The 27,948-nt window shown below is 48.4% G+C and overlaps 1 protein-coding gene across 4 annotated transcripts; it reads left to right on the forward strand.

The window, feature by feature from the left end:
• Positions 1-1,622: 1,622 nt before the first annotated feature.
• On the forward strand, positions 1,623-27,747 carry LOC101944227 (uncharacterized). Of its 4 annotated transcripts, none has more exons than XM_065566354.1 (15): positions 1,623-5,155; positions 7,277-7,367; positions 7,648-7,752; positions 10,004-10,159; positions 10,790-10,853; positions 11,719-11,782; positions 14,947-15,032; positions 17,184-17,360; positions 19,131-19,184; positions 19,857-20,027; positions 21,112-21,179; positions 21,377-21,419; positions 23,054-23,117; positions 25,337-25,416; positions 26,485-27,747. In XM_065566354.1, the coding sequence occupies exons 1-15, from the start codon at positions 5,056-5,058 to the stop codon at positions 26,521-26,523; spliced, it is 1,362 nt and encodes a 453-aa protein (XP_065422426.1). In that variant the 5' UTR covers positions 1,623-5,055; the 3' UTR covers positions 26,524-27,747. The 4 variants fall into 4 exon arrangements, 3 of the variants coding, with proteins under 3 accessions (XP_065422426.1, XP_065422424.1, XP_065422425.1); XM_065566352.1 differs by having other exon boundaries at positions 1,623-4,423; positions 5,041-5,155; positions 25,337-27,747; XR_010592410.1 differs by lacking the exon at positions 21,377-21,419.
• Positions 27,748-27,948: the final 201 nt, after the last annotated feature.

Genomic DNA, 27,948 nt, shown 5'->3' on the forward strand with positions numbered 1-27,948 from the left:
CAGAGCTGAGTCAGGATTGGAACAGCTTCTGTTCAATGATCTTAATATTTTCAGAGGTAGACATCAGTCTGAGCTCAATTCCCTTTTGTAGGAAACAAAAGGGGATAGAATGAAAGAAAGAGGAACGGGCCCATGAGGTTTGTCTGTATTTGTTTTCATTCCTTTTCTCCTTCGCTCTATCAAGAAAATGAGTATACGCATTACAGCAAGCCAGATTCTCAGCTAATGTAAGTAGGGCACAACTCCTCTCAAATCAAAGGGGCTGTCCTGCTTACCACTAGCCGAGAGTCTGGCTCAATGTACTCTGAATACAAAGCTGGACCCAGAGCTTTCCCATGTTTAGGATGGGGCTGGAGAAGAGAGGGGCTAGGTCCATGAAAGAGAGAAGTCTCACCTATGAAGTTTGGGGCTGGATTCAGATCTGAACGTCCCTATAGTTAGAGGTGTCTTGGTGGAATTAACTCTTCAGACAGAGCCACCCAAGGAGTTCATAAGTGGATCCAAAAATGCATAGTATTCAGATCAGGATGGGGCTGGGGCTGACTCCCTCAAATCCCCACCACTAAATATCTTTTTTTTGCCAATACTCCTTGGTTTCCCTCTGTGGAGCTGTTTATTCACAGCAGAGGGAAATGGTGAATCACATGGACACTTTATTCTACAGGAGATTTATAGCTATAGATTTTTCACCTACTCTTTCCTAAGGCCACTGGCAGGGCCCGTGTTGTTACCACGCAGTGGCAGATGTGAGTGGCTAGTAGAGCTGTGCAGGAGCCTTTTGCTGTACAAAGCTCGTTGAGGTAACAGCCCACAATTGTACCTCCTGTGGTGAAGCGTCCCATTGTTTGTGAAGTGGCTTTGAACCGTGGCACTGATGGAGCTTGGACAATGGCTGCCGATAACATCGCAGCCACCAGTTCCTTAGGGTCCTGAGTGCCTGGGGCATGTTGCCTGTCTCATGAAAAATTAGCTGGTGTGTTTGTATTGGTACTGGCAGAGGAGTTCCTCAAAGACATATCATATGTGCTGTGGGAGAGCGGGCAGGAGCATGGTGGACGGGCAGGAGAAGTCCTTTGATTCCACCCCCACCTTAATCTCCTCAGAGGGGCCTGTCCTGCTCTCATAGATACAGAAATTTTAATTCTTCCATCTTTGTGATGGGCTGTGCTTTACTCCATGAAGAGTTTGATTTCTTTATTTACTATTGGTTATCATCAGGGGTGAAAGTAGAAATAGGGACTTACTGGTATGGGGGTGGGTTGGGGCCGGCTCTGGCCCCCGGAACGGGCGGGGCCTCGGGCGGGGATGCGGGGGTCAGAGCCACCCCTGGCCCGCCCTGTACCAGTAAGTGCCCTCCCCTGCTGGGGTAGCAGCGGCAGCTGGGGGCTCCGGCAGCAGTTTAAAGGGCCCAGGGCTTGGCCACTGCTACTGCCCTGGGCCCTTTAAACTGCGGCCAGAGCCCCCGGCTGCCGCTGCTACCCCAGGGCTCTGGGGGCTATTTAAAGGGCCCGGGACTCCCCTGCTTCTACCGCCCCAGCCCTTTAAATAGCCCCCGGAGCTCTGGGGTAGCGGCGGCGGGGCTCCGGTGGCTATTTAAAAGGCCCAGGGCAGTAGAGGCAGCGGGGCTGTGGCGGCAATTTAAAGGGCCTGGGGCCCCAGCCGCTGCTGGAAGCCCCAGGCCCTTTAAATTGCTGCCTGGGGGAGCCAGGCCGCCCCGGTACGGTGCGCCGGCTCTTGCTGGTACACCATACCGGGGTGTACCGGCTTACTTTCACCTCTGGTTATCATTGTTAGTATTTTATTTCAATGGGAGAAAGCTCAGACCTTAAGGAGGAGGAGTTTTTGTATTACAAGTGTGTAGGAGCCCCAGTCATGGGCCAAAACCCCATGGTGCTAGGCGCTGTACAAACAGAACAAAAAGACTCTCCCCCCCTAAAGCTGACCCACTAAATAGATGAGACAACAGATGGATACAGACAGATGGGGGAAGTACAGGGAAACCATATTGGTCAGCACGATAGGGACTGTCTCAGCATACCAGTGGCCTAGCCATTGTCAACTTTGTTATAGGCATTGTGGTGGAGGAGAGTTTGAAGGATAATGAGGTGGCTTGGCAGACAGTTAAAGGGAGCTCGTCCTATGCGTGGGAGCAGCATGAAGGTGTTTGTTGGAATATGTAACACCTGGGCAATGGAGGCTGGTGTCATGGGGCTCATTGGAGGGGGAGTCAAGATCTCGATAGTGAATGAGAGTTGACAGGGTCAGATGGGCTACGAAGGGCCTTGGGAGTGAAGACAAGCAGCTTATGTTGGATGTGACAGAGAGGGGTGACGAGGCCACAGCAAGGGGCTAGTAAAACGATCTTTCAGCAGCATTATGAATGGATCCAGGTGGGGCAAGATGCATTTGTCAAGACCAGAGAAAAGGATGTTGCAATATTCAGATGTGCAGAGCCTGGGTAAGAGTATTAGTTGTGGGGATGGATAGGAAAGTGCTGAAAGAACCGGTGAGATTTAGAAATAGCCAATGTGTGAGGACCTAGAGAGAGGCCCGAGTTGAAGATGCGGCCTAGGTTACGTGGAAATTGAAGTTAGTGAGGATGAGTGTGGGAAACTGATGCACGGAAGAGACAGAAACAGGAGTTGAAATCCGAGAAGAAGGCTGATGGGCAGGTGTTGAGTGGATGGTAGATGACTGCTTGAGAAGTTCAGCTGTATTGCGAAGGAAAATGCAGCCACTGGAGTTTTCTTCAGGCTCAAGCATCGTTCTCCTGTCCAGCAACATGGAGAACTGTGAAATATTTATCGCCAGCGATGGTGTGAAGTCCAGAAAGGGTTAGTTTGATACTCGGAGGGAGCCCAGGGGACTGGGCAGGGACAGCAGATGGAAAACCACCTTTTTTGAAGCTATTGTTGATTAGCCTTTTATTTTATTTTCTTTAGGCAAACTGAGCACGTGTGGTGTGCATAGGCCAAAGGGTGGTACCAGGCATGCGCCGAGTCCTTCCTTAGCAGATATGGCCCCTGAAACATGTCAAGCAAAACTCACATCAGATGTACTAAGGTTACAGAGCAATTGTTTTGCCTCCAGACTACCCGCAATGACCTTTCCTGAGCTGCAGGTACTGTCAGCCCCCCCTGTAAAGCTTTAGCTCCCACCGTGGCCAAATCCAAACAATAGCAATGCATCTTGCCCATCTCTTGAAATGGCGTCAGTCTGTTGGCATTGCATTAGTGACTGCTTGTTCTAGACATGTTGTCTGGGAGGTTAGTATGACCTGATGTGAGTCTCATCGGTTTGGTCTCTGATTGGGTACTCCGCGTAGAGTAGTTTCTATTTAAGTGAGTTTGCTAGCCAGTTTCGGGTGCCTGCTGGGTTTAGCAGGGAGGAGAAGGCTTTGGGCTGTTGCACCTGCGATTTGTCTGCTGTTGGTAACTAATTGTGTGTGTTTCGTGCTATTGCTGAGTGTGGGTGGGTTGCTCCGCCTAATTTGGGGGTGGTTGTCAAAGCTGGTAGAGAACGAAGAGAATGGTGAGAAATAGAACCTATGCCGCTGGGAGTCCATCTGGAGGACCAGTGGACAAGAACGCAGTAATGATGGGATGGGGAGGAGGAAGGATTTTGACTGCCTGTAATTTCAGGTTTAGTAAGATTTTTAGGGTGGATTCCTGGCCTTTAACAGTCCTATCCTGTTGTCATGGCACCCTGCTGAGTACCCAGCGCTTGCTATTTGGTATTTTAGTTGGGGTTGCATTTTTCTGGTCACCGTGAATTGCAGGAGACCACTATCCCAGGTTCATTATTTTTTCTAACCTGTTACCTTTATGGATTGATTATGAATACTTTGTACGAGAGAGATCTTTTGATTCTTCCTGGCGGGGCAATAACGAGTCAAGAACACGGGAACGCAGCACTCGCATAAATGAGTGGTGTTGGTTGCATTTTGTGTGGCATGCCAAGAGTGCTGTGCTTGGGGAGTGGCCAGGTGAATAGTTATTAGAGCTGTATTCCATAGTCACTACTCAGGAAAAACACACACCGTTCTGGGTGCATAAGGACTTCAAGTTTGGGCCAATTAATTATTCTTTATGGATCAGTAAAAAGGGCTCCATGTTCTCTAAGAAGATTTTCAATGTGTCTCCAGTTTGTCTCTGAAACTCTTTCAGATCCTAATGTGGATGTTATTAGGGAAGATTATTCTGGGGACAGAACAAAGTGTGGCAGGTGCTTTTATGTTTTAATGTGGGCTGCTCAGTTTCACTTCTATGGGCCGCTGAGACCTTCCATCTCTCTGTTCACATTACTCAGTGCTTGCAGAGCTTTGCACAAGGAGCAATGGACAAGGAGGAAGTAGGAAGTCCATTTACGGAGATGTAATTTGGTGATACCTGAAGGCGTCAAACAGGAGCTGAAAAATAAACCGGTAAATTCATGCTGCAGGCAGAGAAGCTGCTTTGGTGTGATCTTCGGTATGTTCTTTCTCAAAATTCCAATGGGATTATCTGTACTAGAGCACTGGGCCCAGTTTTCTCCACCCTGCACATTGTGTAGTGTTCACCCCGTGCAGAGTGAGTGTGAAATGCTATCCAGCTCCCTGAGGTGCAACACAATGGAGAGTCAGGCCTACAATTGCTTTCCCTGGTCCTTAATTCACATAGGTACCTTCTTCGTATTCCTGTGTGGCCTGAGCGCTTATTCAGGCAGCTCTCTAGACTTCTGCTCCCTCTTCCCTGTGTCCTGTCTACACTGGGGAACTGAGGTATGTTTAGCATGTTTTTAAACACCACTTAGCACCTAGTGTAGACAAGGACAGAGGTGTTTAAAGAGGTGGTAGATGGTTGCAGTCCCCCATTCTTGATGTAAGTGCCAGTCTGCTTTGGTGCAGCATGACTGCATTAGGGGTTTATTACAGTAACTGTCCATGGAGCATGAGTTTCTGTAGCGTAGACAGGGCCTGTCTCCTTGGACACCGTGTCTCCTTTGCGGGTGGGTTCCCCCTTTGCTCTGTGATGTTGCCCTGATCCTGAATGCTCTTGGCAGGTACAAGGATTGAAGATGATGAAGGTTTTGGGCCTTGTTCTCTGTGGCCTGCTGATGCCAATGAAAGTTTCAGGCACAGGACGCTGCATTATCCCTCAAGAGTCATATGAAAGGGGTAAGTGACTTGGGTCATGTCAATCTCTGCACTTTGGGACAGGATAATTGGGGATAAAACCTGCCTCACCAGGCCCTTTTCTTTCTCTTATTGAATACTTCTGCTCTGTTCTTGCATTTACTGATTTGTTTTGTGGCAGTCCCAGGTCCTCTGAACTCCTGTCTCCTTTAGGAAATTCAGACAGCTTACTGCCCTGAAGACCCCCCTCCTGCCCATGAGTTAGGAAGGTATTTGTCTCTTCCTTTGGAGAGAGGCAACAGAATAATCTGCCTTGCAAGGAACATGGCAGTCTTGTCCCTTGTGAAATGAAAACGTCCCCAGAACACGTTCTGGCCAAACTTTACAAAGCAGCCTGTGAAGTCATGTCTGCAGGTCTGGAGATGCAGGTGTGTTTGCAGATCCCAGATTTATGTGTGCAAATCTGGGTTTTTGTGTTTGCAAATAGCCGTGCAAGTGAAATTGCAGGCACAAATGTCAAGGGCCAGGTTGTGCATCTTTTGAATAATTGGCTGCTCAAAGGACTCAAGGAAATGCTTTAGTTTCTAGTATCAGAAGGGTAGCTGTGTTAGTCTGGATCTGTAAAAAGCAACAAAGAGTCCTGTGGCACCTTATAGACTAACAGATGTATTGGAGCATAAGCTTTCATGGGTGAATACCCACTTCGTCAGACACACGTGATGGAAATTTCCAGAGGCAGGTATAAATATGCAGGCAAGAATCAGTCTAGAGATAACGAGGTTAGTTCAATCAGGGAGGATGAGGCCCTCTTCTAGCAGTTGAGGTGTGAACACCAAGGGATGGTGTCAAGTATGCAAATTTGATACCATCAGCTCAGGATTAAACAAAGACTGTGAACGGCTAGCCAACTATAAAAGCAGTTTCTGCTCCCTTGTCGTGAAGGATCATTGAACTTGTAACCGTACAAATGATGGTTCGAAGTTCCTTATCCACCGGCTCTGTGTATGGTGCCCCTGAGCGTGAAGCACCCTTCCATAAACACAGATATCGGCCTGATGCTGCACCACTGCGTTATTACTCCAGCTTTACTCTGCTGTATGTCTCCATTGATTTCAATGGACTGAAACAGAATAACGCAGTAGGTAGGGTTACCATACTTAACAAATAAAAAAAGAGGACCCTCCACGGGGTCCTGGCCCCGCCCATTTCCCACCCCAACCCCGCCCTAACTCCACCCCCTCCCACTCCCAGCCACGTGGAAAGGGCTGCCCAAGAGCTACCGGCTTCACGGTTTGCCGGGCAGCCCACAGACCCTGTGCCCCCGGCCAGCACTTCCCCAGCGCAGCTGGAGCCCGGGAGGGGAAGCGCCCAGCCAGGGGTGCAGGGTCTGGAGTCTGCCCGGCAAACCGTGAAGCCGGTAGCGCCTGGGCTTCAGGCAGCCCCCTTGCCTCCGGACCCTGCGCCCCCAGCTGGGCACTTCCCCTCCCGGGCTCTGGTGGCGCATGGTCCGGAGGCATGGGGGCTGCCCGAAGCCGGTAGCGCTCGGGCAGCCCGGCTCTTAAACAGAGCCGAAGAGTCAGGGGAGGAGCAGAGGAGCCGCGGGAGGGGAAGTGCCCGGCCGGCATTTTCCCGGACATGTTCGGCTTTTTGGCAATTCCCCCCAGACGGGGGTTTGACTGCCGAAAAGCCAGACATGTCCAGGAAAAACTGGACGTATGGTAACCCTAGCAGTAGGCCCAATAAACTCATCTTGTGTCAGTTTTCAGCAGAGTGCACTGCACTGGAATCTGACGCTTTTTGCGAAGTCAAGAGAGTACTGAGAATTCTGAACGAGTGATCATGCCAGGATCAAGTATTAAAAAACCTGTAATATTGTACCTACAATTTCCCACTTGCAGTCACATATGGGAGCAAAACGACAAGTGCAGGTGACAGAAATTGTGCTTCCATTGCTGCACCCATAAATCAGTTCATTAGACAGCTGAATTCTGTAGTCTGCAGCCACTCTTGACTGACCGCACAAGATCAGAGGCTGGGCTAAGATTCCTCTGACTGTTTGGCCTATTCGACTAGAGAAAGTGATGACTTAAAGCACCCTCTCTTGTATCCAATTTGAGCTCAGTGTCCGAAACAGTAGGTCTCGTGGAACGTTTTTCTTTTCAGCTTGTGAAGAGTCAGTAACTGGCCTCTTCCGGCATGAAATGGAGACGCTCAAATTCCCAGGATCAACAATTACCTTAATTGCTATCAATGGGTGAGTAACGAAAAATGGAATAAAGGTTTCTGCACTATTAATATTCTGTATCTGTATCATGGTAGTGTGGAGGCCCCACTCTTAGACCAGACTAGAGCTGGGGGTGGGAGGGAAGAGGAGGAGAAAGACGACTCCCTTATAACTTTTAGCCCTGGTCACTGTGTTATGGAGTGTTCTTGGTCAGGTCAGCAGATAATATTTATGAGTGGGGCCCTGAAGCAGCCTCCCTGAACATCTGAGCCTGGTTTCCTTTCTGACCTCCTCTGATTTCATTTTGCAGGTTGCATGTTGCTAAAGCCATTGTGCTCCCAGTGAAATCCAAGTACGTTCCTGGAGTTGGGGTCAAGGTGAAATTTTCTGCTAAACTCAAAATCCTGGGCACTTGGTGAGTGGAGCTAGACTTGTTTTTAGTTTGTTTCCACAGTAGAAGGGAATTGAATGAGGGAAGCTGTCTGGCTGGATGGGGGAGGGGGCAGGAAACATCATGTTGCTTCTTCAGAAAACTTTGCAAAAATTAAAACTCTGCACCTGGGATCCCTCTCCATGATGAAAACTTGTTGAGACTCAGACCCTGTAGCCCACAAGGCTCAGAAGAGACAAAGCAAAACCAATCAATGGAAGCTACTAGACTCTCTAATACCAAATGGCTTTGAACCAGCTCCCCTCACCCTCTGTGCCCTGCCCATGTAGTGGCTCTGCAGGGCACTAATAGGGTAGGGGAGGTCTCCTGACGTATGGTACTTCTGGTCACTTTATCTTGGATACTGCAGCATCAGTGGCTACTGGGAATTATAGTCTTTGTACTAGGACTCTGCTGAGAACAGGCCACTCGTCAGAAGGACACCACAGTCACCAGATAACCTTATCTCTTCCTCTATGCTCTGTCCAGCCTCCCATCTTTTAGCCAGCATACCGGGTATGTAAGACAGGATTAAACAGAAGTGGGTCTGGAATGTAATTTTGGAAGGCTGCAGGAATTTTCGGTATTTGAAAGGATTCATGCAGTTCACATGTGAGAGGCAGCACCTGTGTATTTTAAAGCATTGGCTTCAGACATGTTTCTTCCTTTCATCACTACACTAACCTCTTAACATGCAGGTCCTGGGCCTTGGAAATGTGCACTGTTGATTCAGTACTTGGTGTCTAACAACATTTGTATTGGAAGCCTGGGTCCCTTTGGTGATCATTGAGAGGAGATGTTCCCAGTATGCCTTTTGTTCATGCACAAAGTGGCCAAATGCATATTTCCATTGACCAGATGGTCCTAAAGAAGCCAGGAATCACATGAGTTTGTGTTTAGACCAGTGTAGCTTTTTCCTGTAGTGGGAGAGCAGTCTGTAATTACTATAAAGGTAAGGGTAGGGCAGTCTAGTAAACGGCGTTCTGACTTTGGGGAGTCGCCACTGAAATGCCCCTGCTCAGCGTTTGCTGTTAGCATTGGATCCAAGCTTCTGTGCTCTGGCTGTGTGGGCAAAAATACCTTTCCATACTTCAGAATGTTCATTTGGTTTTTTAAAGTGGGAATTTAACTTTGAATATCCAGCTTTCTCATGTTTGTGTTTAAAAAACCTACCACGTTCACTTCCTTTTTGCTTCTGTAGTGACTCCCACTCCCTGCTCTCAACTTTAGCTTCCGATTCAGATTTTTTGCCTGGTAATATTTTATATATAATATAAAATTTTTTTTTAAGGTTTCAGAATCTCTCAATGACAGGAGTCAATTTAAAGCAGGTCTCTGATCTGCAGAGCTGACCAGTTTCTCCCATTTCCTGTGTCTCTCGCTCCCTTGGCTGCCAGTTTCTCCCCATTTCCTGTGTCTCTCTCGCTCCCTTTGGCTTGCTGCTAGATGGCTTTCTCATATGGTTGTCTTTCTTCTTCTCCCTCTGGACTGGCTAGACCAGATTTGTACGATTTGGGGATAGGCTCCCGTGGAGTGGAGGCCCCATTTCATGAGTCATTTAAAACCAGATCCCTGAGAGCACTGGTGAATCCACTGCCGGGAACAATCCTGCCGTGATCTCAGATGATGGACTAAATAGCCTATGTCAATTGTCTCTAATTTCTCCACTGATCACTTGTGACTTCCTCTAAACATGGATTTGAGCCCTTGGCTCCAGTGGTGAGAATGCACTAACTCAACAATGCCACTGCCTGGAGTTTATAAACAACGTCCCCTAGTCGTATAAAGGAAAACCAGGGTGGACTTCTCTCGAGGGGCTCAAAGTGTTTACAACCCTTCCTCATTGCAAAGCAAATCTACACATGTAATACTGGCCCCTTTCATTGCTCTCTTTAGGACCAGATTCTGCCATCCTTGCTCACATGGACTATTCCCACTGCTATCAGGGGGGTACCCACAGAGGTGAGGTGTAATATGCACTGCGAGTCAGGGTGTCAGAATCTGGCCCTGGGTTATTACTGCACAGAATGCAATCCGAGGAGCCCTTGAGGGGTGGCCAGTGAGTGAATTGACTGGTGGGAAGAGCTGTAGTGCTAGCAGGGATGGAAGGAAACTGGTTTTGCTCAATGTACACACCCTGTATTTGGAAACAAGCCTCCATTTACACAGAGCAGATCACAGGGTTGCCGTACTGTGTGCAACTGTCTGTCTGTTTAATGTGTATTTGTCTCTGCAGCTGGTCTATCCTCTTATCTGGCCTGACCACTATCAACGTGCATGTAGACTGTAGTGCGCTCGTTCTGCTGCCTAAGTATTTGCCGCTTACCACCAGCGTTGCCGTCAAGGATTGTCAATGTGCGATGGTTCTCAAGGACATCAGTATCAACTTGCTGTGAGTGCCGGTGTTCTGTGCTGCGTCTGTCAATATCTTCACTGGATAAGTTTCCATTTCCTACCTAGCATCTTTAGGTCTAGAATCCGTCTTTATCAGCAGAATGGCTGAATTCCATTGCGTTCAAGTAGCCAGAGAAGTAGATTCCCATGTGATCCAGTATATTGTGGTGCCATCGATTTAGATTAGTGTGAGCTCTTTGGAATGGGGACTGTCTCTTGTTCTGTGCTTGTGCAGAGTCTAGCACAAAGGGGCCTGTTCTCAGTTAGCCTCTAGACACTCCCGTAAAACACGATAAATAATCGACTCTGCAGAACCAGGATCCCGGCATGCAGGGGAATGGCTGCAGAATACGATCCTGATGGACTAAGCTTTAATTCACAAAACTCAGCTGGCCAGGGGACAGCAGTGAAATTAGAGCTGTTCGGTTTATTTGGTCTCTGTCTACAGAAAATGCCCCAAACTCATAGCACGCCAACCTGCTTTATCCTGAAGGAGGGGTCCCTTTAGGTACCATTTAAAAATGTGAAATGGGCTTTGGACTATTCCATGCTGATCGTGCCCATCTCATTTCTCTCGTGATGCTGGTTTGGGGTTTTGTTGGTTTACTCTCTGTAATTTTGCATGCAGCGATATCCGTGCGAGCGTGACAGCCAGCCTAGGGAACAACATTCTACTGGCGTTACAAGTCAAGGTAAGTCTCCTACCCAACCCTGCCAGTTGCTGGTGTGTGGAGGAGTAAGGGTGATGTAAGGCACGCCCCTCCCCCCCCCAGCACCTCTGGATGCCTAGTTCAGGCATGGCAAGGGAGGGGAGAGACTTTGTCGGACTCCTCTCCTACCTCCCCGATCCACCACCTGGTGGGGGCAGAGCATTAGCTCTGACCTCCACCCCATTCGCTGGCCCGTGTAAAGTGAGAAGTCAGCTGCATCGCCACCTTTGTCAGGACTGCAGTGGGTTACTCCTCCCTCCGGAGCAGAGAAGGTTTTGTGATGCTGCTTCCTCTTACTCTGGCCGTAGAGGTTCACTCTAGCATCGCCCGCTGGTTGGTGTGTTACCGATCGGGCACACGGGAAGATGTGTAGAGGGGGTGAGTCCATCACAGCCCCGCATACGAAACCGGGCTCTGTAGCTCATGCTGTAGAGACTCCTGCTTCTAATCCCCACCGCGGCCCAGGGTGGCAGCTGTCACACCAGCCCTTGGTGTGAGATGGCAAAGACCTTCCTGTCGCCAGTTATTCCCCTCCCTGGGCAAAGGGTGGGAAGGCGTCTGAGCCAATGTCTTTGTTAATACTGAGGCTATAAGCCCCCTCCATGCCTTGAGCACAGAGCAGAGCCCAATGAGGAGCAGAACCTCTGTCCCAGTGATAATGGTGCTGGGCAATCTCATGTGGCTCCAACCTCTACTTGCCGCCTTAAAATCAATCAATCAATCCCACCCTAAGATGTCACTAAGCTCCGTACAAATCTCAGGGACAGAACTGCTCCTATTAGTGAAAGTCACCCAGGCCATCGCAGCCATTTCCTCCTCCCTGACTGTCTCTTGCTTTGTGTTACAGACCCCGACGATACTTTCCGCTTGTATTTCCTTCGGGCATTCAAAGATGCTGAGTGAGATTAACTGTAAGTGCCACGGACTGTCTCCCTGTGGGTTCTCTTTCTGTGTCCAGTAAGCTCAACGCAGGAAGCTCTGTGCTTTTATCAGCCCATCCAGAAGCTCTACGTGTGTAGAGACTTGCTCCTGGCATTGCTGCCTTTGAGTAGGACGACCCCCAGCTGTTGTATCTTTTGTTTTTACACAACAAACGTCCTATGAGGGAACCACCTGGGCATAGTAGGGTCCAAAGAACACTGTTTACTGAACATACGCAGGTAGGCTTTGCATGCTGTGTATATACACTGTTGCTCTGGGTGGCAGTTCCTATAACACAGAGCACGCCTAGAGAGCTTACAGGCTTCTTAAAGGAATACTGTCCTACTGCTGCCTCCGAGGTGCAGTGCTGGCGAAGGCTTGTGTGTGTGTCCTGGACCTGGATAACATGCTTCTGTTAGAAATGTTGCTGGAGAGAAGCAGACCCTTTTGTCGAAAAGTGACAGGCACAAACTTTGGCCACATCAAGCGCAGAGATGGAAATAACCGTGAGAAAAGCTGCCATGGAAGGAATGGTCACAGGTGTCCTGGGGTCTCTGCTCACTGCTTGGGCTGCATCTGAGGAATAGCTGTGCCGGGTCTGACACCCAGCCTGTCTCTTGCTCACACTGCGGCCCCTCTCGTGCTCCAGGAGCTGCATTGTGCTCCCTCTTCGGGGCTGGGCCCTCTGGCCAGTCGCTGTGTTCTCCCCCTTCTGGAGTGTCAGTCTCCCTGGACTGGCAGACGGGGTATCGTTCCCGGCACTCGTCCAATCCAAGGCAATGCCACTTCCCCGGGGCTGGCAGGGAACCCAGGCCTGCCCACTACTCTGGGTTCCAGCTCAGGGACCCTCCAATCAGCTGCCAAAGTCTGCACCGTCCACATCCTTGCTGCTCTTTCCCTGAGCTTTTTCCTACTCCACCCCTTCAGGCTTCTTCTCCATCACCACCTGGGTAAACCTTCCTCCAGGGACAGGATCCCCGGTGTCTGCTCTCCCCCTGGGTCTCCGCCTTTCCCTCTCTAAGCCCAGACAGTGACTGCTGGCTTCCAGGCTGCAGCCCCTTTCTGCCCCCACCTGCTCCTGCTCAGCTGGGCCCCATCCTCAATCAGGGATTGTTTGTCAGCCTGATCCTCCCTCAAGTGTGGCCTGTCAGATGACTTAGCCCTGCTGAGCCGCATGGGCGCTCCCTGGGCTAGTGTGGGGTGACCAGCCCATCACACCAGACCACGGCTATAGGGGTTGGCCAGCGAGGAGATGGATAGACGGCCTGCGGCACATCACTGGGGGGTCAGCTGCCAAGCGTTGGAAGCTAGTGATGGATTGAGAAAGCTTCCGAACAGTCTGCTGTGATGTCACCAACATTCGCACGTGACTGTTACTTACTGACCCTGTTCCCAAACACCACACCAGCCCGGTGGAAAGTAAGGGTAAAAGGAGCTTTTGTCAGGGAATATAAGAAGCGTTTGGGGGCGGGGGAGCAGCCAGGAAAGGATCCTCCCCTCTCTACGGTTCAAGGTATGTCTGCACTGGAGCTGGAAGATGTAAATTCCAGCGGGAGGAGACACACCCACACTAGCTCCCATCCAGCTAACATACTAAAAATAGACGTGTAGCCATAGCAGTACGAGCAGCAGACTGGCTCGCTGCCCCGTGTATGTACTGCTGGTCTCGGACAGCTTTGTATTTGGGGCAGCCAGCTCCTTTTGCTGCTTCCACTGCTGCAGCTTCGCTTCTGTTCTGCACACGCTAGCGTGAGCCGAGATAGTGCAGGCATGTCTCCTCGAGCTGGATTTTACACTTCGCTCTAGTGTGCACGTACTCTTAGTGTCTTGCTACTCAGCCACTCCGCTGCAGCTGTTAAGATCTATCGGGTATAGGTCAGCTCGAATAGGGGCCTATATGGAGTTTGCCCCTCGCTGTCCTTAACGTTGTCTCGGAGAGGCATTACCGGATCTGAGCGCAGTCTACACAGCCTTCCCCCATTGTCTGGTGGAGTGGCCGTATCTCTGCTCGGTTCAGGGATGGGTGGGGGGCTGTGTTGGTGGGGGATGCAGCATTTTGTCACAAGACAGTCCTTTCCTGTTACACTGGGCCCTGATTACTATTCCAGTCAATCCTGGGAATCTGGAATTCATCCCTTGCAGCAAGACTAGACTCCAGAATCTTCAGCCTTCAGTGAAAACAATTCAGTTTCTATCCTTCATGTTTGTAGAGAGAACCTTGACCATGGGACCAAGTGTAACCAATACTGGGGCGTCTGCCTGAGTCTGCAGCCATCCTGAAACAATATCTCTGAGAGCTTTGAACAGCCCCGTTCATCTCAGTGCGTGGTTGGCTTAGAAACATAAAGACAACAATCGGCAACATATCAAAACATGAATATGCGGGAAGATCCTAAAACAAACTGAATTCAATAACTACATAATAAATGACACAGGGCTTTACTTCTCAGCCTCACGTTTAAGTTTACAATACACAGGCTTTTACAGAATTATCGCAAGCTGCCCTAGACTTCACTAAACTGCACACAATCCAAGCACCTTGCTGCTGAACTTAGCTCCAGCTTGCGGCAGAGTACGTAGGGGCTTGAAGATAACATGTATTTTTATGCTGCTTTTTGCCCCAAATTATCCTCACAGCCTCCCTTGCCTCAGTCATTGACCAGGGTCTTGGTTTGTCTGGTTTTCTGCTTTGTCTAAGTTCAGTCAAATGCTCTTTGGGCATGGAACGCATCTTTACCTGTGTTGGAAAATGACTATGTGATGCATGTTCTCTCAGTTCTGGGCATGAGGACAAGTGACTCTCTCTTGGAAGAGGGGGTTCTCGTGTCGGTGTCATTTATATCTAATTCTGACAAGTTTATTGGAGAAGATGTTCCATTGATTGGAACCAACCTCCTAGCTTTAAATTTATCTGGAATTTTGCTGAAATCCCAGCTCAAGGTTAAGTATCAGAGGGGTAGCCGTGTTAGTCTGAATCTGTAAAAAGCAACAGAGGGTCCTGTGGCACCTTTGAGACTAACAGAAGTACTGGGAGCATAAGCTTTCGTGGGTAAGAACCTCACTTCTTCAGATGCAAGGTTGTGCATCTTCCATCTGCAGTGATTCTCCTCCCTGTTTCTGGTCCATGTTGTAAACGTTTTTCCTTTCCATGCAGCTGTACTCCCATTTGAGAAGGGAAAGCTCCTGTATGTGGCTCAAACTCCAAAAGTAAATGACCGGTTCATTGAAATTCCTGTACAGGTAAGTGTGTAAACTCTAGGTAGCATTTCTGAGGCTGAGATTTCACAACTTTCTTACTCTGTATCAGCCCTGAAACTCTGAAAGGTGTCAGCTTTCTTACCTTCTGTGATGTTGGTCAGAGAAATGAGTGACAGAAAAACCTCAGGGTAACTCGTCAGATGTCAGTATAGCCACAGTCTCACTTAGGGATCCATTCTGCTGCCCTTATTCATGTCAGTTAGCACTTACTCATCTAGGCCCTGATGCTGAAAAGACTTATTCACTTCCTTAACTCCTCCCAGTGCAGCTAAATGCCTGCATAAGTCTTTGCAGGATCAGGGCCATATGCTTTCCTGCTCTTTCTCCTGAATGAATTGTATGATATCTAGCAATGGGGCAATTCACGTGAGTAAGTGCTATTCCGTGCGAGTCAGCAGAGTAGAATCAGGGTCAACGAGGCGTTTATTACTCAGTGAAACATAAGAGGCAGGAGCAGAGGCTTGTCCCATTGCGAGCGTCAGTGGATTATGCTAACGGGCTTTCTTTGTCAGCAACGTTTTTCTTTCCTGATGTCAGCTGATGGGAAGAGGGCTGAAGACTGAGCAGGAGAAAAAGCAAAGAACAACCTTGGACTTGCTGAGTGACTTGGTAGCTTCCTGACACCAATACTAATTATATAAGATTCCAGCATTGTCACTCTGCATGTCACGCTGAAGCCTGAGAATGTCTGAGTCCGTGTAAAGCGCTGGAAACCACTGTGAGAGCTTTTTGTTCAGAATATCACCCGGTTCAATCATCACTGGGCTTTGCAGTCTGTAACCATCCGATTTTTAAGTTCTAAGCCATTTTGAGGTTACAAATTACACCCATGTGACAGAAAGGCATGTATGTATCTGTGCCCCACCTAGAGACCGTCACCTGAACCATGGTGACATCAGAGATCACTCAGACCATCACCACCCTCACTCTGCAGCTAATTTGCATGGAACAGTTTCATTGGTTGCGAGAGGAAAACTGCACAGTGGAGGATTACTTGGACCAACTGTCAGTTTTTCAGCGGCTAGTTATTTAAAACCAAACAACCTTCCCCCGCCGCAACAGAACAGCGGAATCCGTCACCAAATCCACGGCAACCCAGCAGAGCGAGAACAAGAGGGTTGCTCTGCAGATAAACCTAATCGATTCATGGCTCACAGTTACCCAGATAGGAAATAAAGCACATGTTTTAACAGCGAGGATAATTAACCACTGGAACAGTTTCCCATGGGATGTGTCACATGCTTCGTCACGTGACGTCTTTACGTTAGGCTGGGTGTCTTTCTAAGAGATGCTGCAGCTCAACCAAAAGTTATGGGTGTCCAGGCAGGAAACAGCAGGTGAAATTATCTGGCCTGTGCAATGCCGATGATCACAATGGTCCCTTATGGATTCGTAGATTGCAAGGCCAGATGATGTGGTTTAACCAACCATCCAGCACTCGGCATGGCCGCCGGCCATCTTTCTTGTAATTCACCTTTATGCATGGTGGCTCTCCGCCCCCCTCTCCTGCCTGGACCACATAGAGGTGTATGAGTCTGACCTGGGTCTTCTAGTTCAAGCAGTAGAGGTCCATGCTTTTCCATCCCAAGGTCATAGTTTCAATCTCCTCTCCCATACAGTCTGAACGGCAGTTTACAGCTGAACTCCCAGTGACACATTTTGTTCTCCCGGGTGTGTGTGTGTGTGTGTGTGTGTGTCATCCTCCTGCAGTGGCCTCCACTGGCTCAGGGTTGTGGAATTTGTACCTCCCTTACTAGCAAAGGTGAATCAAGGGTCTGGCAAGTGATTTTGGATCACAGGGTGGAGGGTGGATCCTCTCGTTCTGCTCCATATGCCAAGGGCCCACCTCCCAAAGGGCCCACACTTTGAGGGGCTTTGCTCCTTTCTGCACAGATTTGGCGCCCTCACCTATCACTTATTGCTGGAAATGATTCATATCCACGCTGAAGGATCGTGAACTGAGGCTATGGAGTGTGTTATGTGCACAGGAGGCATGAATCCCTCCCCTCAGTACTGCATGAGTAATTTCTTTCTCCCTCATTTTGTGCCTTTGCCAGTTAGAATAATTATTTTAAACTCCTAATTAAGGGGCTTTTTGTTGTGTTAAGTGACTTTTCTGATCTCTGCTTTCAGACGGAATACCTGGCTGACGATGGGAAGAAGATCCCCATTCCACCCCTCCCGGAGAACTTTGTGATATTGCCAGAAATGAATCATACATCTGAGGCCATAGGGGAGAATGTCATCACTTCTATCTTCTCCTACACAGTCTTCAAGAAACCTCATTCCTTCTCTTGTACCCCTCAAACAGTGAGTGATGCCCTCAGTGGAACATCATGGTGTTACTGTGGAGTCAGCGTCCTCCACCAAACCCTTCAGCCTCCTGGATCAGCCCAGGAGGCTCCTGGTTTTAGGAGTCCTTTCCTAAGCACCTGCTTATCTCCTGTTTTCACTGGCCCAGCACGGGGAGCTATAGAGAAGGAGGTGCGTTAGAGCACAGCATCCAACTGTCCTGCAGCCTTAAGGCCTATCCCCCTGGATCTGAGCTCGGGTAGCTGGGCCAAGCCTCTGTTGGTGCTGCAATGTCCGTGCCGCTTTTTTAGCATCCTAGCACATGCCCTGCTACATAGGTCTGTCTGCCTGGGCTGGGAGACTCGCTCCACATTGCAGGTAGACGTACCCTTAGCGACCAGGCTTGAGTGCTGGGCAGTATAATGGGTGGAGCGGTGCGGCGTTGCAGTCACTCTAGCTATATCGGTGTGGCCGCTGCTGGTTCGAGGACGTGCTTGAAGAAGGATCTCTGAATGAAGGGTTTTTGGGGGTAGAGTATAAGGGGAGTTGGAGAGAACCAGAGGCATGGGGCATAGACAAAGGGGAAAGCCAAGGGAGGGAATGGGAGGTCAGCCAGGGAGAGGAGGTACAAGTGGGAAAATTAAGGGGGGAATTCAAGGGAAGACCAGGGAGGATTAAGTTGGGAGTACAGGCAAGAGGCTGAATATATGCAAACAAGGCAGTGCGTGTTCATTAAATATGCATTTTTATGCAAATGCAGAAATAGTCTAATCTCCAGCTTTCTAGGCCTGGAGCCTGATCAGGTATGATACTGCCTCCGCGGGGTTTGGAGATCTCTGTGCAAAGCTATATCCTTACTGAGGCAGCCGTTTGCTCTTCATTCACCTGAAACAGGTTGGATTTAGTTAATTAAAACCTGTAGAAAGTCTGGGCTAGGAGGAAGAACCTACAGAATATGGTTAGAATTAAAAAAAAGCCAATGGAGAAGAGCCAAATAGCACTGAAGACCTTTACTGACCCTGCCAGGTGGGGTTTCATTCCTGGAAACTCAGCACAATACACAGAGCTTAGTGGAAACAAGGACAGAGATCTAGTCAGCTAAATCCTATGTTCATCTGTTCAGATCCCAGCAGTTTTGGCTGGAAAAATAGGTTGGTTCCAAAACTCGCCACGCTTACTGTGATGGCAAAGGAGAACGTTCCTGCAAAGTTGGACGAGATGAGGTCAAACTGTACATGAGCTGTGGTTGATTTAAAATTTACCCTGGTTCCCTGTAAGTTCAAAACAGCTGGTACTCAAACTTTCTTTGGAGCTGGGGTAACCATGTACTCCATGTTCAGAGGCAGCCCTGGGGCATGGAGCTACAAGACTCATCACCCCAGCATGGGTTGTGCCCTCTGCAGCACCTGTACACTTCACCTCTTAAAAACACAAAACAAAAATACCCATTCACTGTGGCTTCATGTGGGTGGAGTGACCTTCCCCCTGAAGGAGGAGGATGATGAGACAGACACTGTTGGGGAAGGTTCAGCATTTTCAGCTGACTGTTAATTTTTGTATGCAGTGTTGTGGTAGCTGTGTTGGTCCTAGCAGATCAGAGAGACAAGGGGGGGAGGTGATATATTGGACAAACTTCTGTTGGTGAGAGAGCCCAGCTATGGAGCTGACGCAGAGCATGACGTGAAGAAGCGCTCTGTGTAACCTGAAAGCTTGTGTCTCGCCAACAAACGCTGGTCCAGTGACTTACTTTATCTCATCCACCGTGTGTCTCCTTCATTTTTGTTTCAGTTTCTTGACACTGTCTCCCTGGAGCTGATCCTCTCTGAACTGATTGTTTCCAAGGTGAGTCCCCCTCAGTCACACGGTGATCATGTCTCTGTTGGACCAAATGTCACATTGCTTATCCCGCTGCACAACAGACCTTGCTGATGTCTGAAGGGTTCATTCCATGCCTGACTGCGTAGGGGCCGTGGCACCTGGGGCCTTAGCTCTTGCTCCCGGTGCTGTGGTGTTTTTTGTCCCAGCTGCATGGACTGATGCTCTTGCCCCCTCTGAGAGAAAAAAGCAGTCCCCCCAGAGAGAAGTGAGTATTGTCCTACTGCAGCCTGGGCTGGGACTGCTGAAATGGAAAGCTGCAGGCTCTCGAAGAAAATTGACTCATCTTTGTGTTGGAAAGAAACAGCCAGTTGGGAGAGGAGGCAGCGTTTGTCAACAGAAAAAGGGGGTGAAGAGTAGTAAGAACGCGGATCTCCATCCCAGTGAAGTGTTGGGGTTGACGGGACTTCTGAGATCACACAAGCAGGACAGTCAAAATCTGCATTTGCTGTTGTGTCTCTGGGGATTACACAGCATCTACTCCACCTACTGCAGGGGCTCAGAATACCTCATCATGCCCGTACTGTCACCTGTCGTTTCCTTGTCTTTTCTCTCCAAGGTCCATGGGAGGGCCCACGTCAATCTCACTGTGTGTGTTTTTCAGGTTAAATCTAGTCCCTGTCTTCTCTTTTCTTACAGTGCCCAACCTGCACTCCAATCTCTTCTTCGCTGTTCATCATTACCAAAATGGTCACACCTCTGACGGTCGGTCTGGATGTGAACCTGTGCACCATGAATCTCACTCTCAGCCTGCAGATAATGGATAAAAAGGGAAACAAGAAACCTGTGCTCCTCGTTGCTTTGAAAGCAGTAAGTACTGCGATAGAAAGATCCGATTTAATCCCAAAGGGTGAAAAATGGAGGAGCTGCTGCCCAATGGATACTGGCTTTCTGGATGCAGAGGCCGACGGGTGGGTTTGGGTTTACAGCGAAGTCATTCATATCGATGAGTAGGTGCTCTGTGTCTGTGTCTGTGACAAGTTTGATTCTGCAGCTGGAGGAGCGGCATCCTCTCCAAGAACTGTGAAAGCTGAGCATTAAGCAATGGTTTTCGGTAGATCCCAGCTCTGGTTAAAAAGAACCTCTGAAAAATGCACTCTGCTCCAGGCCATATTGACTAACCACAGTGCAGCGTCCAGAGCATTGTCCCATCCTTGTGAATGAAATGTTATTGCTTTCCGGCCTTAAACTTCATACACAGTCTCAGAAAAAATTCCTCACGCTGCATGAGCTGAGATTCTAACCATGGGGTTAGACTGAGTCTGGCTCAGGAGGGGCCTGTGGTGTGCAGGTGGACTGAGCTGGGACGCAGTACTTTGCTGAAGCAGCACTTTTCTAGCGGCTCCGTCAGGTCCTGCAGAACCCAAGCTTGTGTGTCGTTAAAATAGATGAGTGCGGCCTTCCCGGCTGCAGAACAGACCTTCCGAACGTGAGCGGACTGTGATCTGACGCAGCGCTAGTGCCGTCTGACTGCACGGTCTGACAGAATCCATGGGGGCCCTCCTGGCCCAACGGTTCTGAGAGGAGCGAACTGCCTCTGTTCAGCTCAATAGGGTGTTGACATTGAAGTCCTGTGAAAGCATTTTAAACTGTCCCCTCCCGGATCAATTTAGCAGAATTCTCCAGCTGCTCTGGGATTGTGGGAGTGTCTTGGATTGTGGGAAAGATCTTGGGCCACTTGCTTTTCCCTTTCTGCCCCTTGCTTACAGTTCTGAGCGTTCGTGTGATGTCAGTGAATTCACAGAGGGACCATTGTTGGTTTCCTTTCTCTGAGTAGCTTAACCCAAGCAGGGAGGAAATGTCTCTGCTGTATTCTGCAGCTGATGGTCTGTTCTCAGAGCTCAGGTGCTGACACTCAGATCAGCTGATTTGGTGACTCATTTCCTCCTTGCAGGAACTCGGTTTGGTTGCCACTCTCCAGCTGGTTGAAGGAAAGGTGCAATTCACTGCATCCCTGGACAGGTATCAAGTCTTCCAAGTATTTTCTCCAGAATGGGTTAATATTAAAGAATAGGGTCCTGAGCAGACGTGATGGGCAATGAAGAGAGCAACGTGGCTCCCTTACCACCTGGGTTTTAAGTTTTTAGATATTTTGGGACCTAAACTACGAGCTAATGATTTTGAGATTGATAAGTCCGAGACGGTTTCTTTTTCCACAGATTGCATTTCAAGCTGCTTTCCTCAATCGTGGGCCCTGTCATTGTAAGTCCTTGCTTTTCTTAACCTCTGTGCTATGCTAGGAAGCAGAAACAAACATTTGTTAGAAATCAGGACCTTGATTCTCCACAGCTCCTTTACGTCATTCCAGCCGGATGCTGGCCCCTGGGGGAACGCCAGAATACGAGGCTGCTCCTCATAGCTCAGAGATGGGAAGAGGGCTCTATTATCGTCACTAGTATAGGGCATGGGGGAGCAAGTCAGAGGGCACGGCTAGGGTTCTCTCTGCTCCAGTTATTCTCAGCCCCCATCGCCCCAGGGGCCTGTATCTATGACTCAGTGGATGATCTGTTCTTACCAAACTTTTATTGTTGCCTTAAAAAAAGATTGTTGTTGGAAGGTGAAGGGGAGTAACCACCCACTGCAGGTTTGTTACATAGTCTCATACAATTTTATTTTGCTCATAAGACAAATGTTTTGCTATTCCAGCTACCTAGGAGGGACAACTTGGCATTTTTGCATCGAGAACAAAAGGCTTTAAATGGTTTTATAAAAGCTCTGACTGGAATTTTGAATGGTTGTATCAGTTTTCCTCTGTCTGATGGGAAATAGTACTGCCTAAGCATGCCTGGGATCTGTGGCTTTGGTGCAGAAAGTGCCCTTTGGCAGGGAAAGGAAGAGGGATAGCTTAGTGGTTTGAGCATTGGCCTGCTAAACCCAGGGTTGTGAGTTCAATCCTTGAGGGGGCCACTTAGGGATCTGGGGCAAAAATCAGTACTTGGTCCTGCTAGTGAAGGCAGGGGGCTGGACTCAATGACCTTTCAGGGTCCCTTCCAGCTCTATGAGATGGGTATAGCTGTGTGTGTGTGTGTGTGTGTGTGTGTATATATATATATATATATATATATAGGATATTGGCCCTGGCTGCGGAGGATGGGTATTAGAACACTGGACAAGACGTTGCTGTTCCCACTCATCAAATGATTCTTTCTCCTTTGAAAAATGTACAAACCCAGCATGGCCATTGATCAATGGATCACTGTCTTAGCACTTTATCCTGCTGCCTGTCACCATGGTATCGGAGCACCTTTCATGTAAAATTAACAGCAATAGCAAAGTCTCTAGGTGACTTCCTGGAGTCACTGGCCCTTCTTGCTTTTTGGGGTAAAGACTCTGCTGGGGGTAGGTGTTTGGGTAGAAGAGGGTGGTCAGTGCTGAGAGTGTCATTCTGCTGTGAGGATCATTCTGGATTAGCTTCATCTCTGGGAACTTATTCCACAAGTGGAACTTCTTGACCCAGGCCCTGTCCCCAGCTCTCTCGTGCTTTGACTTGATCTTTGTCATCTCCATTGTCCCAGTTGGGTGCAAATGTCTTTGTGGTTTGTAGATGGGAATTTGGTCTGTAACGGAGCTGGGGCTTGATCCATTAGTTGCTTTGAAGGTTAGGACTGAGGCCTTTAAACTGGCATCTGAAACTGATGGGAGCCAGTGGAGGGACAGGAGCATGGATCTGAAGTGCTCACAGAAGCCTAAATGGATCTGGTAACTGCTCTCTTAGAAAACAAAAATAGATGTTCTTCCAGGCCCAGCTGAAATCCAGTTGCTGCTAGATCGTTTGGGTGACGTCTGTAGATGTTGCACATTGTTGATGTACTTACTAAGTCATCTCTATGTTTCAGATTGTACGTCTTCAGGTGCCTTTGAGAGCCTTCATCACGAAAATTATACTAAAGGAGATCAACTGTAAGTCCAGTTAGATGTTTTCTTAAGTGATTTCTTGTCTGCCAAGTACATAGTCTACATCTCTGTGTGCTGTGGTTAAGTGATCGCAAAAGGCACTCCCTGTCTTCCTAAGGTAGGTAGGTAGGACACGTGCTGCTGCCTTCATGAGGTAGTGACCGTAAGAAAAGGATTTACAAAATGGAGACCCTTTTTAAAAAAAAGGGCATTTATGGGAGTGAAATTCCCTTCTCACTTGCCCACCATCTTGGGAATTCCCTTTTACAGGGCTGTCAGAGAGAGAGCGAGCCCAAAGTCGCACAGGAAAGCCACTTGAGAAATGTAAAAGCTCCTGCAATCATGCTGCTTACTGAAATGCCCTCTAAAGCTTTCCTCTCCCAAATGGCTTCCTCCGCCCGACAGAAACCCAAGCACTGAAAAAGTAACTGCAGCGGAATGGGCTGCTTACTGCGTTTGTGCATGAATTCTGGACGCTGTCCCCTCCCCTCCTCCACATAGGTCCTGTCTCGGCCTGTCTGTTTATCATATCCACCGGTTGCGTTTGATCTTTTAGCTGCAAGTCTTGGGGCAGGGAGTATCACTTATTACATGTTTGTACACTGCTTGGCACCTGGGCCTGGTTGTGTCCTTTGGGTGCTACTGCAGTATCAATATTTAATAATGGGGTGCGTATGGTACAGAACACTGAGGCCCCAACTTTCCAAAGTTCACTTTGGTGCACGCCTGATTCTATTTGTGTAAGCCCAGATGCATGCACCAAATCAGGAACACACATGAGTGCCTCTTTAATTTGGGCCTAGAAACTGGCTCTTCAAATCCCCTCTTGATCTGCTTCCTTCTAAGGATGGGGGTGGTGTTTACAAGGTTTTTTGTCCTCCAAGCTCGTTGGAGTTTGCAAACCATATACGAGTTCACTAACCGCCCTGGAGTTATATCCTGGTACGTTCACTCACCACAAAACCCTAGTTAGAGTGTTCGTGATGATTAGTAACTTCTCTGATTTTGTGCCTTTGAGAGGCAGCCTCCTTATCTGCCTCTGGGCACTGGAGCTCTAGGTGCTTCTGGAGAGCCATAATCCCTGTACAAACACTGGACCACTGCTCGCATCTTCCATGTGCTAGGCAGGCAGGTTGCTTTCTGCCCAGATCTGCAGCAGTGAAGTGGTCCCACAGCAGAGATGCAAAGCCATGTCCCAAATTGCCTGGTTTTGAAGAAAGCCCATGGGAGCAAGTGGAAAAGATGTGCTGGGTTTTCCTTGTGGCTCACTTGTCACACTTAGGTTCCAATCAACCCAGTGTGCAAGAGAGGGATGGGCAAAGTCCCCTTGCCTAGTTCATTACTGGTGGAGATGGGCTAAACTCACAACCCTGGCACCGGGGTCTGGATGTCAAACAACTGAGGCTGGGGGTTGTTCAGATGCAGTGTTGGGGTCTGGCTGGGCCCGTTTGCAGAAATAGAGTTCATGTTTCACTGAGGTGCTGTATAAAAGGGCAGGATGGGAAAAAACGAGAAAATAGGGTGAAAAATGGAGCCCAATCAGGGAGGTAGAAAAACTGAATTGAAAAACCCAGGTACAGTGTCTAAATACATGTACTGGCTGGAGGCCACACATCCCCGTGCCCTGGATGGAGGACACTCACCTGTACCAGCCTAGCTTCCTTTCTGCTGTGGGCTTGAGTTCTTCTTTCCCTAACAGAGTCCTAGGTATCCTTCAACTAGAATACCAAAATCTCTAACCCACCTTGGTGTTGTATGGGATAGATTTGAATGACAAGGCAAATGTGATGCATCTCTGGGCCCCTGATCCCGCGAGCTCTCTGCCCACCTGGATCTCCCAGTGAAGCCAGCACAGGGAGCCTAGTAGGATGAAGCCCGAATTCACCTTGAGAACCCCATGAGCCCAAAGGAAAATGTGCCAGGTTTCCCAGCAGGTTCACCTCCTCGTAGCGTGGGTGGTCACCAATCTGATCTGGCTGAGAACCAAGCAAAGGGCACCTGTCTCTAGTTGTCTAACATTATCTATAGCACTATAAAGGCATATGGCCCCTGCAAACCTGAAAGTCCTGTTCCATGCACCATTGAGCTTTGCTGATCACTCCCACCCAACCATTATATCGTCTCCCCGTGCTCAATGCTATGATGATTAAACTTGGCAGATACATGAAATTCTACATCTGGCTCCCTGCAGGCTGTGAGTGCTGAGATGTGTGTGTTTGTTTCAGTTTACCTCCACTTAGCAAAAATCCCAATATTTAGAGCACCAGGACTGAAGCCCAGCTTTGCTCATTGCCACCCTTCTAAGGTAAGGTTTCTGAAAGGGGTGAAATCTGTTCCTTCGGCCCCATGTCACTGCCCCTTGCTACGTCTCTGCAGCATCTGCAATGGGGAGGTTTCTTTAAAAAGAAAAAAATCAGGTTACAAAAAATGTACACTTGAAAATGTGCAGCTCTCGTATCTGGTAGGAAGCCATCGCCTGCCCCTAAGCTATAGTTGGGCTGGCCCTGGGCGTTTTTGCACTGGGAGAATTCCCAAATGATTTCACATGCCAGTGTGGCTCTTATTGTCCATAGAGACAGACTACAAATTGTAGCAGCTGTATTTTAAAGGGATCTCAACCCAGCCAGCTTTGCATGTGCGGTGCATTTTACCTGCTGCTTTCTGCATGAAAATACAAGCGAGAGAGAGACTTTTCACACCGTGTACTTTGTATGTGAAATCTACCACTTGCTTGTGGGTCTGACAGAGAACAGAAAATTGCATGCCTGGAAACCACATCTTGGAAATGCTGATTTCCTGAGTGGCCCTAACACCCATGAACATGCAGGGTAACCTCTTAAAAGGCATGTTAGTGGGCTGTGTCATAATGTAGATTCACACATAGGGTACTACATGAGCACCTAATGTGACTTCAAAGGTGCTAGCTTGCATTGGTATGGATGTTAAGAGGGCTCTTCGATTGTATTAAGCTAACACAACTGAAAAAATCAGCCTCTTTGGCTGAGTAGACATGGCTTGGTGACGGCTGCATTTCCTTTAAAAGCTGTGGTATGCACTGCCAATTCAGTTTTGTAAAGTGCTTTGGAATTCCAGGCCTGTGCAGGGTGCTTACTTGGTATAAAGAACATTTTATTCTCCTTCTTAAGTCTTTTAATAAAAATCACGGAATTCTTAGCTCTCTCTGATTGCTTTGTTTCCAATAGTCACGTCTGACCCTAGTCAGATTAAATGTTTCCAACTCTCTCACCACATTGCTCTGATACAAAATCCATAACAGGGCAACCCACTTCCTTGAACAGCTAGGACCGAACTTATTGGGGGAAAGAATCCATCCTTTGGAAATGAGCTGAGAATTTCTCCTTTGTTGTTCTAGCACTGTCTTGTGTGCCATAAAAAACTCCATAAAGGGTGATGTACCAGGCGAGTGTGGTGCTGACTCACCTCTGACACCGAGGAGAGAGAAGAAAGAGTGGCACAAATGAGGAGGCTTAATTCATGTTCCTTTTTCCAAAATTTTGATTCAAGCTTTTTACTCTGGGGAAAAATTGCCACATCTGCTATGGAATTTCAGCTAAAGAACGGCAGTAGATCTGATAGTCTCCTTGTTACTTGGATTTACTATTTTTCAAATCAAATCTGTCTTGAGTGATAAGTTTCAGGGAGGGTTTGGGATTGTGGTTATTATTCTATTAGTTTCCTTTGGTTACTCTGTTAATAAATCATTCTTCTTAGCATGCCTGCTGTGTTCATTTCACCCCACTGCAGGATTCAGTTCCCTATTTGAGAATTCATACTGCTCTCCACCCCCACATAAGATTTGTGTATTAGTAATTAATTCCATCTGCTGTTCTTCATTGTCCAGTGCATATAGGTTATACATATATACATGCACTTATACACACACCACATTAATAGTTATGTGCATGGTATTAATATTTGATTTATATGTGTGTGTTGGGTGATCATGCTAAACTCTATTATTCTTGCTCACTTATGCTAAGGCATATGTCCCACAGTGCTCTGGGACACGTATGGTTTAGGCGAATACACAAACTATCCAAAGCTGGATGGACGAATGTTCTAAACATAGGAGCAATGTGGCGTAAGGAAATCATGGAAGCTGTATGAATGCTTTGCATTAGGGAGTACCTTCATGCCCCCTAACATTTGGAATTTAATATTCAAAACAAAAGATGGGAAAGTACAGCTCCACCAGAGACAAAGCTGGCTAGTTGCATTTAAACATTAAGTGTGTGAACCGTGCTCTGCTACTTGTAACCAGCCAGGCTATAAAAGATTGGAGTCAGTTGGGAAGCACAGCTTCTGGGTGAACTGAAAATGCTGCCTGACTTTGCTTCCTGGGAAGGATTGGTGAGGTATTAACTCTTTCCTGTACTGTATTGCCTTGTCTTTAGACAATACATTTGCTTGAGCTTGATTATCTAATCTCCTGAACATTCTTAATTTTAGGTCTAGTCAATTAGTTGGCTTTTAATTGGTATCCTCCTGGAAACCAGATGTTAGAAATGAAAAGTTCTGATAGGTCATCTGATCTATTGCTCCCTAGATCGGTGCTTCTCAAAGTCAGGCCGCTGCTTGTGCAGGGAAAGCCCCTGGCAGGCCGGGCTGGTTTGTTTACCTGCCGCGTCCGCAGGTTCAGCCAATCACAGCTCCCACTGGCCACGGTTTGCCGCTCCAGGCCAAAGGGGGCGGCAGGAAGCGGCGGCCAGCACATCCCTCGGCCCGCGCCACTTCCTGCAGCTCCCATTGGCCTGGAGCGGCAAACCGCGGCCAGTGGGAGCCGCGATTGTCTGAACCTGTGGACGCGGCGGGTAAA

The sequence above is a fragment of the Chrysemys picta genome, chromosome 13, assembly GCF_011386835.1.
Source record: "Chrysemys picta bellii isolate R12L10 chromosome 13, ASM1138683v2, whole genome shotgun sequence".
NCBI lineage: Eukaryota > Metazoa > Chordata > Testudines > Emydidae > Chrysemys > Chrysemys picta.

Coding starts and splice junctions, on each gene's coding strand:
- LOC101944227 (XM_065566352.1), top strand. CDS start 5,056: ATGATGAAGGTTTTGGGCCTTGTTCTCTGTGGCCTGCTGATGCCAATG. Junction 5,156..7,276: donor TCAAGAGTCATATGAAAGGG/GTAAGTGACTTG, acceptor TTTTCTTTTCAG/CTTGTGAAGAGTCAGTAACT. Junction 19,185..19,856: donor CTGAACTGATTGTTTCCAAG/GTGAGTCCCCCT, acceptor CTTTTCTTACAG/TGCCCAACCTGCACTCCAAT.